General features: G+C 39.8%; 1 protein-coding gene across 1 annotated transcript; it reads left to right on the top strand.

Annotated features, from left to right (window-relative positions):
- The first annotated feature begins 261 nt into the window (after positions 1-261).
- TNFRSF1B (TNF receptor superfamily member 1B) lies at positions 262-13,043 on the top strand. The gene is given in 12 exon segments (XM_065650079.1): positions 262-297; positions 299-400; positions 402-533; positions 5,000-5,102; positions 7,206-7,334; positions 8,439-8,588; positions 9,472-9,565; positions 9,650-9,843; positions 10,550-10,624; positions 10,811-10,848; positions 11,274-11,544; positions 12,096-13,043. Coding segments are annotated over 12 exon segments (1,623 nt in total). The 3' UTR covers positions 12,395-13,043.
- Positions 13,044-13,580: the final 537 nt, after the last annotated feature.

Genomic DNA, 13,580 nt, shown 5'->3' with positions numbered 1-13,580 from the left:
AGAGTATTTTTGCAGGAGAGCTGTTCAAAACTTAGAAAGTTATTAGTCAACCGGAGCAGGTCTGATTTACATTACAGTCTGTCTACAGCATCCCAGCAGCGTGTACGAGACATGAGGGAACGTGATGCAGCGGCACGGTGGGTATCAATGAACGCTACAAAAGGTAAGTTGGTATTTTGAGGCTAAAGGAGCATAAATATTACTTAAAGAGACCCTTTATGCGTGCGGAGGGTCTCTTCAAAGATTCTGGATGTAACTTTTATGTCTGGCCAGCAGCCAGCACCGCTGTCTAACCTGGAGAACCGGGGGGTTTAGACTGAACGCTGCTCCGCGGTGCCGCCTGCCCGGGGCGGTTCCCGCCGGTGCCGGCTCCGCCCCGGCCGCGCTCGGCGGCGGATGGGACCGCGGATGGGGCCGCGATGGGACAGGGACCGCTCTGGGTGCTGCTGATGGGGCCAGGACCGCGGTGGGCGCTGCTGCCCGCGCTGCTGGCCCCGCTGCTGGCCCCGCTCCTGCGCTGCGCGGCCGGCCGGGTGAGTGCGGGGAGCCCCGCGGGGTCCTGCCCGCCGGGACCGGGCGGCTTGTGCGGTGCTTGCGAAGCGGGGGTGCACCTGGTGTCATGAAAGGTGTGATGCAACGGGCATCGTTTTACCGTTGTGCTTGCGGAGGAGTAATGCAACGGGCGTCGTTGTAGTGTTGTGCTTGCAGTTATCTGTCTCCCTCAGCTTGTGCTGAACTCGGTGTGATCCCTACAGGAGCCTCAAATCTCCCTCTTGGACTTCTTTCAAGCTCATGCTGCTCCCTTTGGTTGTGTTGTCGTTATTTTCTGGCTTCCCAAAGCAACGGCTGGTCATTTTTCCTGGATTTTCATTGGAAATGGGTTGATTTTTTTCAGGCTTGTTTGAATGTTTGCAAAAACTGTGATTGTCCTGGCAACTGCAGGGTGTAAATCTGTATGTATTTTACACCATTGTTTAAACAGGAAGAGCTTGTTGTGCTCTGTTGGATCCCTAAAACTATTCCTTATTTACATAGAAAAGCCCTTTAATTTATATCTAAGACCTGATGTGATGCAGCTGTGACTGTTGTCTTTTGTATCCAGCTGTACCATTTGGTAATGAACTGTTAGAACCGAAGAGTTTGATGGGATTTATTTGACTTTGATTGTGCATATGCTGCACTGGTGTATCGATAGCATTTTTTTAATCTGATTTTAAAGTTTCCAGGATTGTGAAGATAAATGTGGAAATGTTGCTGAGATTTTCTGGATGTGTATGTTATTTACATGTTTATTTGATTTAGCCCTGATAAGAGTGAAACCAGGTGAGGATGTCAGAATGTATACTGAACCTGGAATTACACAGTGGTCTTTTAAGGGATACTGGGTCCTGTAGTGGGTTAATATATATTAAATGAATTATTTTAACTGCTTCTCACTCATTTTTAATTCAGGCCTGGTTTGTAAGGCGATAGTATTTCGAACCTGATTCACTGGGCTGCACTTTGGGGTGCATAGGGCAGAGGAGAGAAAGGAGAGTCTCAGAATTGTAGCAGACCTTATAACCAAAATTTAAGAGTGAAGTTTTATCATAATTCTTGCTGAAGAAAGGGCTTTGATTCTAAAGAAATCAGCTCTCCTCTCACCCCAAATGTGACCTAAGCATAATGATGGAAACCTTCAGCATCACTTTTTGCATTGTGACAAACCAAAGAAAAGTCTATATGTATTACCCTGTCTCCCTTTGGTGCGTCTTCTAGGATGTCTTCATGTAAGGTCAAGCCTAATGTGGCCAATCCTGACTTGCTGATCCTTTCTTGGGAACTTGCTCATCACCTGCCCTGTGATAAGTGATGAAGATACAGCCTGTGTTCCTGCCTCTCAGGCCTGCAATCTGTTATTTCTCTTGCTTTCACCCCTTGTCTGCCTGAGTATCTTTGCTTTCTGTAGGGAAACTGTAGATTTTAAGGCTCATCAGCTTTGACTGTGCCTGTTACTGTAAGTGTCAGATCTTGATTTAGTCAATAATGTCTTTTATTATGCTAACCTTTGGGAAAACAGACCAGCTTTCAGATACATAAGCCTGAAGTTCTGAAACAGAAGAGCTGGTATTCCTGAAAATGTGTATGTTTTTCCAAATATATATATATGTAATAAAATATACTATGTAAAAAAGAAGCTTTATGTTTTGAGTATGGTTGTTACAGCCTGATACAACTCCCACTGATTTTGGCGAGACTTGCTGTTATCTGATAACTAATCTTCAACAGAATTATTTTTGTAAATGACCGGTTTAAATATTTTAAATAGGAACCTGTTTTTTTCCAGACTTCAGCAGGTTTGGTAGCTTAGCAAACAGTATCTCTTTACCTCAAGTGCTTTCCATAGCAACAGATTTTTACGTCAGAGCCCTGGGTGACTTCACTGTGGTTTCATGTGCGTAAAGAACATTATACGCCAGATGCAGTTCCTGTTCAGACTCCTTTTTTGACAGCTTGAGTTTGAAGAAGGCAACTGTATGAAAAAGAGACCAATAAAAATGTAGACATGTGAGTTAGGATTAAAATGTATGCTTAAATATCTTGGTATAAATGGCCTCCTTGAGTGGAAATGAATGTTATGTGAATGGATTAATACATTTATATATTCATCCATTATATTAGCATGTTTTATTTCTGTTGTTGAAGATACTTGAATTCAATTACACATAAAGTCCAAGAATACAGGAACAAGCTGTGAGGCAGGAATTAAAGGAAATTACATTCATTATAATTAATATTCAGACTTCTCAGCTGGTATGGAGACTGCTGTTGGCCCACTCCTCTCCAGTGACAATGAGGTCACCCAGCTACTGGGTGTCTGTGGTGCAGATGGGAAAATGATTCAAACAATGCAGGGACTCTGGAGAGAGAGTCTTGAGTCATTGACTTTTTTGTATGTAACTTCTCAGTTATTGTTTAATACACAGGCACTGCAAAAATCTCCCCAGTGAGTTGTGTAGTCAGAGGCAAGCACAGTTTACCCATTTCTGTGTCAAAATATAGTGCGTAATTTCACTCATGTGCATAGAGCTAGACTAAATTTCATGTTTAATAATGTTTGTGCCTCTGCTGCTAGGGGTGTTTTACTTCTACTTGTACCTGTCGAATTAAATGAAGTCCTCCAAAGTCTTAATTTTTCTGTGTAAATATGTTAAAAGTCTACTGCCTTTAGACACCACTACCTAATCTGAGATCTTTGTCTATAACACGAGAGATCCAGCATCCTTCACACAATCTGCTTGGAGAACATTGGATCGCAGTAAAAGCAGAAGAAAAAAAAGAACATAGAAGATATACAAACAGTAACAAAATGTGAAGATCGTGGAATAGGATCTGGTCCCTATTCATCAGTCTTTCAGCCTGAAGTAGCCGATGGATCTGGATGCCAGATACAAATATTCTACTGCCCAACTCAGACCTTAGAATTGGTGGAATGGCTAGAAAAATTGGGGTCTTCTTGTAGCAAAGAAATCCAGAAGAGATTTATACCCAGTAAGTGGCCACGCTTCCTCTGGCAGAGTGGGACATTTGACTGCTGGCCTCGACAGCTTGGATTAAACTCATTTACACTGGCAGTAATTACTAAAATTAATGGCATCCTTCCCGTGCAAACAAAGCTGAGTTCGTGTGTGTATATAAATTGTATCTAAGTTTCCCATAAAGTTCTTTGAGGACAGTTGGCAAGAAATGTTCAATTGTATGTCATTGAGAGTCACAGCTCATCAAATAAAATCTCTGGGAGATTGTATCAGACAGTAGACATATCCTTTCAAGCACAACTTGAGAGAAATAGATGTGAACTTATCAACCAACAGGTTTTCCTGTGTCTTTAACTCGCACGGCAGTATTTACAGCAGACAATGCAGAAGGTGAGATAAGAACATTTTTTGCCAGGAGGCCTTAACACCAGGATAATTTGTGATGTGGTTTATTGTATTTCTCCCTTCTTTTTCTCTTTTTTTTTTTCCCCCTGTGTCTGCCCTTGCAGTGAAGTTTTATGTTTCAAAAAGACTCTCAAGTGCTTGTTTTAATGAAGCTGATCATAGTAGCTACAAAAATGTGATGACGACACTGGATCTTTCTTGTTCTAGTAAACAAGAAAGTAATTGAAATGAAAAATGCTTTGGATGAGAGCAGAGCCCTTTTCTCCTTCGTCAGATTTTAGTGTCAGCTCATATTTGCAAATGCTATGGTTCGTTGCTCATCCTATGATGGTATAATAACAAATCCAGCATTAAGAATTATTGCTGAACCTAGAAGGTATTGAAAAGCCTTAATTTTTAAATTATTATGATCATTATTCTCATTAACAATGATGAAACTGATAATGTTGAAGCCGGCCACCTGGTTCTGCTTCAGAGTCTTCAATCCTTGTGCGAGGCTCCTTTAAAGAGGCCTTGTTAACTGGAAAGCAAAAATGGAGGCCGAAGTAGATATACAACTAGTAAGAGGTAAAATATTTCCACAAGCAGCATAAAAAAAATATGGGTTCCCTTTAAGTACTTGTTGAGAGTGGGAAGTGTTAGTCTACTTTGTCAGTAATGTGAAGGCACAATAGATAATCAACGTGTTTTTTCAGTAAGGAGGAAGGATATTTTCATTACCAGTCTCCAAAGGACTTGTTCCTGTTTTGATTTCTCTTTTTAATAAGACTTCTATAGAACTTCTCTAAATGTGTGTAGATTATACATGGGGCAATCTGTCTTCAGACTGAAGAAAACTGAGCAGTCTCACATACTTTTTGAACAGCATCTTTCTGATCTAGCAGGAAACTCCTACACTTGCACTACCTAAGATTAGCCTTTTTCTTTTGAGTGAGTATATTTTTCCCTTTGAAAACAGGTGACAGGTCCTCAAATATTTTGGTACTTGTTCATTGAAGTCATTGAGCTGTGCTGATTGGTGTGAGCTGAAAATTGGGTACGCTTGTGACTCATGATTTTCCTCTAATTTCTCTTAGGAATATTCATTGCCGTATACACCACAGTTTGCACAATGCAAAGATCCCAGCACTGAATTCTATGAAGAAGAACTTAATAAATGTTGCAGCCAGTGCCCTCCAGGTAGGTTATAATTCAAACGATTACTTTACACAACCAAATTCATCAATTTTCAGATGACTGTGGTACATTTTGATTATTTATACATTTTAAGAACATAGAATTTTTGCTGTTGTCTAGCTGGAAGACGATAACGTGACTATAAAAATATCTGCAAAAGAGGCACACTGTTCATCAGAATTGGAGTTCTGTTGCAAGGTTAACCTGGCTGGGGCTCATCAGGAGGTAGGCTGCTGAGCTCATGTAGGCGCAGCTTTGTGCTGAGCTCTTGTAAGCACAGCTTTGCACGGTGTTTTGATTAAAGTATTTTTAAGTCAACATCTGGGGGAGAGTGCAACAGCTCACTAAGAGAATGACAAAAATTAGACAACATGTCAGGCCCAAGCCAGCTAATAACAAATATATTGTAAAATAGGCCGTGAGATAGAGCCTAGTTTCTGTACTTCGATAATATTGCTTAAATAAGGGGCTTTCCATTGGACAGGTTAATCTAGAAGTGCTCCTTAAGGCAGAGTTTTGTCTTTTTACTGTAAATCAGACACTGCAGACCACTATCAGAGACTGGGTACAGGACTACAGAAACTGTCTGCTTTGAGGTGTCATGTCTTACACTTCAGTGCCAATTGTTAATGATCTTCTGTTAGCAAAAGTTGTTGACTACAGAAAAGTGGGGGTGTGTGCTCGTGGTTTTTTTTTTTGGGCTAGTAATGCTGTTTGGGTATTTTAATAATAGAGTTTTTGCAACAAGTTGTCATTATATTATTACATTAGACACAGCAAAAAAACTACTTATTTGTCTCATTACGTGCTGAGCAAACAAAATTTGTCTCCATAAATGCTGAGTTCCTGTCAGAGAGATCCGGAAGCTGAAGCAGGAAATCAGTATATGCTGAAGCAGCCACAGTTGCTTGAATTAACCGAAAATGTCTAGATAGATCTGTCAAGCTTCCTTTGTTAAAAACACAATGGATGAAAGATGAGACTTCATCGCTGAAGCCTTTTACTGTTGTGGTATGTACTGTTCAGTCTATTTCTCGTTCATTTTAATTTTTCAGAACAACCAACTCTGGGCAACGAGTTGTAGGAAGTCTGAAATCTTTATTTTTATTATTATGAATTGGATTTTTTTTTACAATAATTTATCAAAAACTGAAGCCTAAATCATTAGCAGGATGTGGGAGGCAGAATTTTTAGGTTCAAGTAAGTACACAGAAAAACCACAAGTATTTGGAAATATTTTCTATGGCTCACCTCCAGGGCCCTTCTTTCAGATAACAGAGATTCCCCAAGCAGTTCCAAAGGCTTTCTCAATGTTACTCCTGCTTTCTGAGCGTATTTTCCAGGATATTTCTGGACAGGATATGAGACATTGACTTTTATGTTCTTCCTCCTTTCAAGCAAGGAGGAAACAGCAATGGAGGGGTTTTGCTTTCTCCAAAATTGATATGTTGGAGTTCATATTCACTTATTCCCACTGCTGCACTGAACTGTGTTGTTGGTGAGAAGCACTGGCTAAAATACCTTTGATAGCTTTTAATTTTGTCTGGAATGCCAGTAGCTTCAGAAACTCATTGCTTTGATCGTTAGGGCTGGCTGAAGAGTTGAAGGAAAAAGGGTGAGCTCATGTCCCTTCCGTGGTGACATGTGGTGAAGTTCTTAATTCAGGTCTGTTTGTGGTAAGACTTTATTACACGTTTGTCACTTGCTGCTTGTAAAGGTAATAAGGGCCTCAGCCAGACACATCATTCCAGCATGTGCCTGACCTTCAGCATGAAACACCATCCTGTGTTTCACCAGAAAACACAGCTTCTATGAGGATGAAAAGATTGATGTAGCTGCATCAGGATTGAGGCTGCCATGTTTTGAATATGGCTGGAATCACTGAACTGAATGGAGGAAAAAGGACCAAACAAAAGAAATCGGAGTTTCTCTGTATATACGTGTGGTCCTTGCTTGGTGTACGTTGCCAATCTGATAGTGGCAGTGAAGGGAAAGCATTTCTACAGCTAAGAATGGAACTTACCTTAAATGATTCCCAGTGATCTTTTCCAATGAGATGCTTTCTCTGTTTTGTTTTGTCATGTGTGTTTTTTTTTTTTTTAATAGGTCAATATAAGACAGAGAGCTGCAGTCACAGTGCGGACACAAAGTGCCGTCCCTGTAGACCTAACACATATACAGCAATCTGGAATCGGTCTCCTCTGTGCTTTGCCTGCTCACCACCCTGCAGGAAAGGTAGGTTTGAATTATTAAAGAAGCATTTGTGACTTTAACAGTCTACTCAAGGAGTGGCCTTGGTTTAACCTAGTCTTTTCTCCTAAGGCAACCAGGAGGTTTTGTCTGTCACTTGTATAGTCCCATTCTCATGCTTTTGGGGAAGAGAATCAGGGGAAAGTCTTGCAGAGGGCCCTGCCCCTTTTTCTTTCCAAGTCCTAAAAATGTGACACCAATTTTATATTCTTTGAAACTAAGGCACTGCATCACTAAAATAGGTATGTCATCAGCAGAGTAACTTCCTGCTTATACTCTCCAGCCAAGGGAGCTTAAGACCTGACTTGCACAGGATTGAATGGATAATGACATTTGCAGCATCCAGCCATTCCTCAGTTTGTCATCTGAACTGACAACAGCAAATGCCAGTTGTGATATTCCTATATGGTTTTTCTTTTGCAAAACAGCATAGTCAATTTGTTAAAGCAGCTGGACGGTATGTAAAGTAGTACATTGTACCAACATCTGCACTTTGGTCTAATAGATCATGTGCATTAACAAATTCAGTACTGTTGCCCATCACTTCTAACAGAAACTGGTGTAGAAAACTATCAACTTGACTCACTGGCAAGTAAGTTTTAAGGATACAGTCTAAGCTGCTCAAAGGACTTTCGGTCTCATCTAAATAGATAATCCTACAAAGCTGGTTAATTACAGTATGAAAATGTCTGTAGTAAGGTCTCCAATCACTTTAAAGACAGTTGATGATCTGCATAGACTACAAATGTTGGTATGGCCCCCAGATACCGCACTGATGAGCACAGGTTACACAAATGTGCATGTATATGGTTGTGATACAATACAGCGCAACTGCAGGTACAGAGTTTCAAGTGTGAATTCTACAGATGCAAATTTCTCCTTTCCTAGAGAGAGAGAAGAAAGTCTTCTGAAAATGTAGATGTTGGGGCATATAACGTATTTGTTCTATGATGGTATACTAGTCAGAAGCTGCAAAATTGTCTTCAGTTTGTGGAATGTGAACATCACCTCATATTCACTTGAAACATTACAGGCTATGATTTTAAATATTGCTAATGACATCTTGCTTTATTCTATTTTTAAAAACAGGATTGGTGCAGAATCAAACATGCACTAAGTCACAGGACAGAACCTGTAGCTGCCCACCCAACGAGTACTGCATTTTGAAAATATACGACTCCTGCAAAATATGTGAAGTGCATAAAAAATGTGGAAAAGGTTATCGAGTTTTCAGGAAAGGTAATTTAATTCTGAACACTCTACACACAAAATAGTTTAACTGTATGAAGAGGGTTATTTTTTGCATTAATAGTCCATAAATGTTTCTGAATCTGCCTCCAACTCAGTAAGTTACAGGAATATTGTCTTTTGATTCTCATGCCTTCTTTTTAGTGCAAGCATTATCTCAGCAAGTAGGCAGTAACTAGAGCAACAGGATTCTCAAGAGGCATATCCGAAGGGACAGCATGTTGCAATCTGTAACTACCATATATCATAAAGTTCCCCAATCCAACTTAATCTTCCTTTGTTTAGCTCTACCATGTGATTTCTTGCATACAAGTGACTCAGATTCAAGATCACTTAATTCCTGCTTAAATCCTTGGAAGAGGGCTTCAGGTTGAATTTTGGTTACAGTAAGTAATGATGGCTCTATGATGTCCTGCAGAATTAATCTATCTTTATTAGATTATGAAAGTCACCACTCTGATAATGTCGCTGTCTCAAGATGATAAGTAATATTCAAAGAGGTGGAACACTGAATATTTTTAAAGAAACTAAGATTAATCTGAAAAGATACAGAACTCCAGAAGAATGGAATTCATGGTCATCCTGTCAGGGATGGGTGAAAAAGCTCAGCTCTGTCTGCAGTACCACATTTTAACCTTTTGGTGGATTTCTACAGTCTGAAAAAGACTATATAAAGGGCACCAAACTAACCACTGATTAATCTTCTGATTTGTGTTTGGGTTGGGTGTTTCAAGTAAATCTCTTCCGTGACAGTTAAAGAGACTGTATTTTGTGTACTGCGTCTGTATCACTTCCAGGATCTGTACCGCAGACTGAATTATTCATTCTTGTTTCTCACTAGATGACTAACTGGAGATTTTCTATTTGTTTAAAGGGACAGATAGCACAGATACAGAATGTAAACCTTGTCCTCCTGGCACCTTTTCACATGAGGAATCTTACGATACTAGCTGTTTACCACATACAGTGTAAGCCGATATTTCTGTCTAATAGCAACCTTCACTGTGCATGGGGTTGCTTTCTTTCCTAACGTCTCTTTTTGTTTCCTGCAGTTGTAAATCAGTGGCTGTTCCTGGAAATACCATAAATGACACTGTTTGCAGCGACTCGGGAACAACAGTTGCCACAGTTCTACCTCACACTATTTTGAACCTGCTCCTGACCCAAAGCTCGTCTTCCAACAAACCTGAAATAATAACTCGACCTGTTATTTTAAACTCTGTACCTTACATGTCTCACATCATTGGTGAGCTATTGACCCTTTTAAAGTAATTTTTGTCTGGCTAGGAAGCAAGTTCGTAGTTATTTCTCAGTTTCTCTCCAAGACCAATTACTGGTACCCAAGCAGAACCTCAGAACAGCTGAATTAATTCAATATGACACTGCTTGTCATGAGTTGTGTAATATTTACCTGTGCTACCCCAGTGCATTCTACAGTCCTTGTAATTCTGGAAATATTTCTAAAAATCCAAAAACTACATTATACACAGCATTTCCTGAGAATTGCTGCTATGAAGAAGCTGGTAGAGAAGGTCATATCTTAGATTTGGGACTATAAAGAGAGAGGAAGTCCTTATAGCATTCAAAGTGTGGACGTGTTCTCTCCTGCTCACAGCCTCTCCAGAAGGCAGATATGTTTAGGAGCATTCTGGGCCACCTGGCCTCGTATTTAACAAACAGTTGCTGGCCTAGAGAGACATCTTTTGCGACTGAGGCCTAAAGTCTGTCCTCACTTCTCAGGACAGGAAAATTCAGTTTTATGAATTGGTGGAGACTGAAATGAGACCTTGGTATCCAACAACAGAGGCATCAAATGTGAATGTCAGACACACCTGATACTTGTAAATTTAACTTTTGTAGCCAGGGACAGAACCTAAAAAACTATCTCTTTCTAATTTGATCATGTGTCAGATCAACCTGCTAAATAACTTGTCTTTTTAATTTATTTTCAGGATCAGTAGCTGGACCATTTTTATTGGTCCTGATAATTGCTATTTTGGGGGTTTGCTTAGTCTCCAAAAAAAAAGGTAAGATTTATGAAGTGAAAACAAGCAGATCTGTAAATATTGGAAAGAGTGTCACTTTATTTCATACTAATTTGAGCCTAGTGGTTGCGTGCCATTAGTGTCTTCAGAAGATGCTAACTCTCTTTGAGAAGCTTTTGCAAGTGAAACACATTGAGGTGCTAGCGAACTGTCTTTCCTCATTTGCAGCCCTCGTATATTCTCCACCAACTACAGAAGCAGATTTGGTGAGTGTCCCTGCTTCCTTTCCATTTTTTCCATTTCTTTTAAAGTTTTACAGAAATCGGGCAGTCTTATCTGATTACAAGTAGAAAACTGCACAGCAAAAAGACAACTGGAGTGAGAATGGAGTGGTGTTGGATGTACCTTACACACACAATGTACCATCCTCCCTTGACTTTAGGCTATATTAGCAATAAAGCAATCAGAAGACCAGATTTTAGAGCCCAGGTAATCAGTGAAGTGCTGTAGGTGCCTTCAGGAGACAGGTTCATTTTGTTGAACGCTTAATGAGCTGGTATGAATTTTACTTAGTCATCAGTAGGCAAATGGAAATTTTCAGTGGTTTCTTTAGCTGTGTAAGTGCTGAGCTGTTCTTTCTCAGTGTTTTTTAAAAATATTAATGTTTTGCATTTCTCTGCAAATGTTGCAGACTATTTCCCCTACAGAAAAGCTGTGTGACAAAAAAGTAAGAAATACAGAATCACAAAACTCCAGCAGCTCTGAACAGGAGGAACAGCGTCTCTTAGAAACTTCTGGGTCCAGCAGTAGCTCCCTGAATAATCCAGCTGGGTCTGCAAGTGTCAGTGTGATAAGTAGCAAGAATAATGAAAAGCCAGAAACAGAAGGATTTCAGCAGCAACCTTCAGCTGCAGAAGGCTGTCAGCTTCACAGTGGAGACAGACACAACTCTGCGAGTTCAGGTAAGAACGGATCAGAATGATCGAGCACCTCTTGAAATTTGATTATCAATCATGAGTCTTTTTAGCAGAAGTTTAAATGGCAGGATAAAACATCAGACATATGTTCAGCAGAGAGAGTAACTTTTGAAAAGAAAAAGTGATTGTTTTAAGCCTGAGACAGTAAAGAGAGTGTGCTCAATGGAGGAACAGTTATTTGCAGATTCGGGGATCAGCGTCGTGTTAGGCTCTGACCTGTGAGTGGGAGTGAGAGCCACAGGCAGGAGGAAGAACATTGTCAAAAGAATCCGAAATGGCAACTGGTGGGTAGGGAGTTGGCTGTGATCAGGGCTCTGTATTAATTTTTTTGGCTTTTTTATTTCTGGGATGGCATATGGTATTTATGGTAGCAAACCGCCCTCCAAACATTACAGAATTAACTCCACCAGCTTACCTAAATGAAGTGAAGCAAGAAGATATTTAGTGTCTAAGTCAAAGAACTGAATAAAGAATCCAGCCGTCCTGTTCTGAATGTCATGCTTCCATGTTTAATGTGTTTTCTGTTTATTTGACAGAACTTTCTGGTAACGGAGGAACGCATGTGAATGTGACTTGTATTGTGAAGGTGTGCAGTCCAGACTGCAGTTCCCAGTTCCCAGAACAGAATAGTTCAACGAGCATGGATCACGGAAACACTCCCTATTATTCCCCAACAGGGGAAGAAATTCCCCTTTCAAAAGAAGAAAATCCCTTGAAAAAACAAACTGAAATTCAGATCTCAGTGGAAAATGAGGACAATTTACTTCAAGACTTGCTTCCAGAAGAAAAGAAGTTTCCTCTGGGTATTCAAGATGCGGGGATGAAAAACAGTTAAAGGAAATTACAGATCATACGCTGATTGACTGATGATATTAATCAAACAACCGCTTGTCTTCTAAAATAAACTTTATGATAAATGTAGCATTCATACAGAGACTTGAAATTTCAGATGAATATAGACACTGATGCTTTTGAGGTTTTTAATCTCTTTTGCCAGCTTTGAGAGTCCAACGATGATCTCTGCAGTTAAAAAAAATTTGAATGCTTTTTCTTTTCAACTGAATGGCCAACTCCTCCCTTTCTTCTCTGATAGCTTAGAGGGACCTTTACCAGATTTGAAAAGGAAAGTTTTTTCTAACCTTATGCCATTGATTTTTCTGCTGAGACTTCTTGTGATGGTAATTTGGGTTCAGGTTTGCCACCTGTCAAGAACATGGCTGTGACCAGCACTTCTAAGAGACTGAAGTGAAATTATCATTCAATGCTAATGAACTATACATTGATTTTAATTTTGAAAATATTGCATTCAATTTCCTATCACGTATCTTCATGGATGTAACTTCCCTCATCCTCCTGGTTCTTTCTTTTATTCTTACAGTTTGCTTTCGCTCATTATTGGACCCAGCTTCTCAAATCAACCTTAAGTGTATCAAGGAGTGAAATCTTTTACAAGAACCTTTTTTACTAGATTACAACTATTATGTCTAAACAATAGCATTTCATTAGCTGTACATAGTTCATTTTATTTTAGGAAAGAAAATCTCGATTAAATAGTTATTATCTTGGAGTAGGAAGTAAGTTCCTTTTATTGACAGCTCTAAAGTTTGTCATCTTTGTGTCCGGGCTGATTTTATGTGGTTCCCTGATTGATTCTGACTTCATTTTTGAGGTTAACCATAAACCCCAAATATTTTTTCCTATGTTCCACTGAATATTAGAGAAGATCCATGTGACTATGCACACCGCATACCTCATGCCCATTGACCTCAGGAAAAGGGCTATCTCTTGATGGTTGTGTAGCATAATCTATCAAAAACTGAATGGACTCAAACCTCAGAACCAGAAAATCATGTTCTCCTTCACTTCTTGCTTGACATTGAAGATCCAACCACCTCTTACAGAAAATTAGTAAAGGTTCTCCTTGAATCAAGTGGGAGTCTTTTGGTTTTGGAAGTCAATTCTTAGGATCCCATTTCCCATAATTATATTTTGCGCATGTGGCTTAACCAGCAATCGTGACG

The sequence above is a fragment of the Caloenas nicobarica genome, chromosome 22 (assembly GCF_036013445.1).
Source record: "Caloenas nicobarica isolate bCalNic1 chromosome 22, bCalNic1.hap1, whole genome shotgun sequence".
Lineage (NCBI taxonomy): Eukaryota > Metazoa > Chordata > Aves > Columbiformes > Columbidae > Caloenas > Caloenas nicobarica.
The sequence above is the reverse complement of the archived record's forward strand: the minus strand, read 5'-3'. Positions and strand labels throughout refer to the sequence as shown.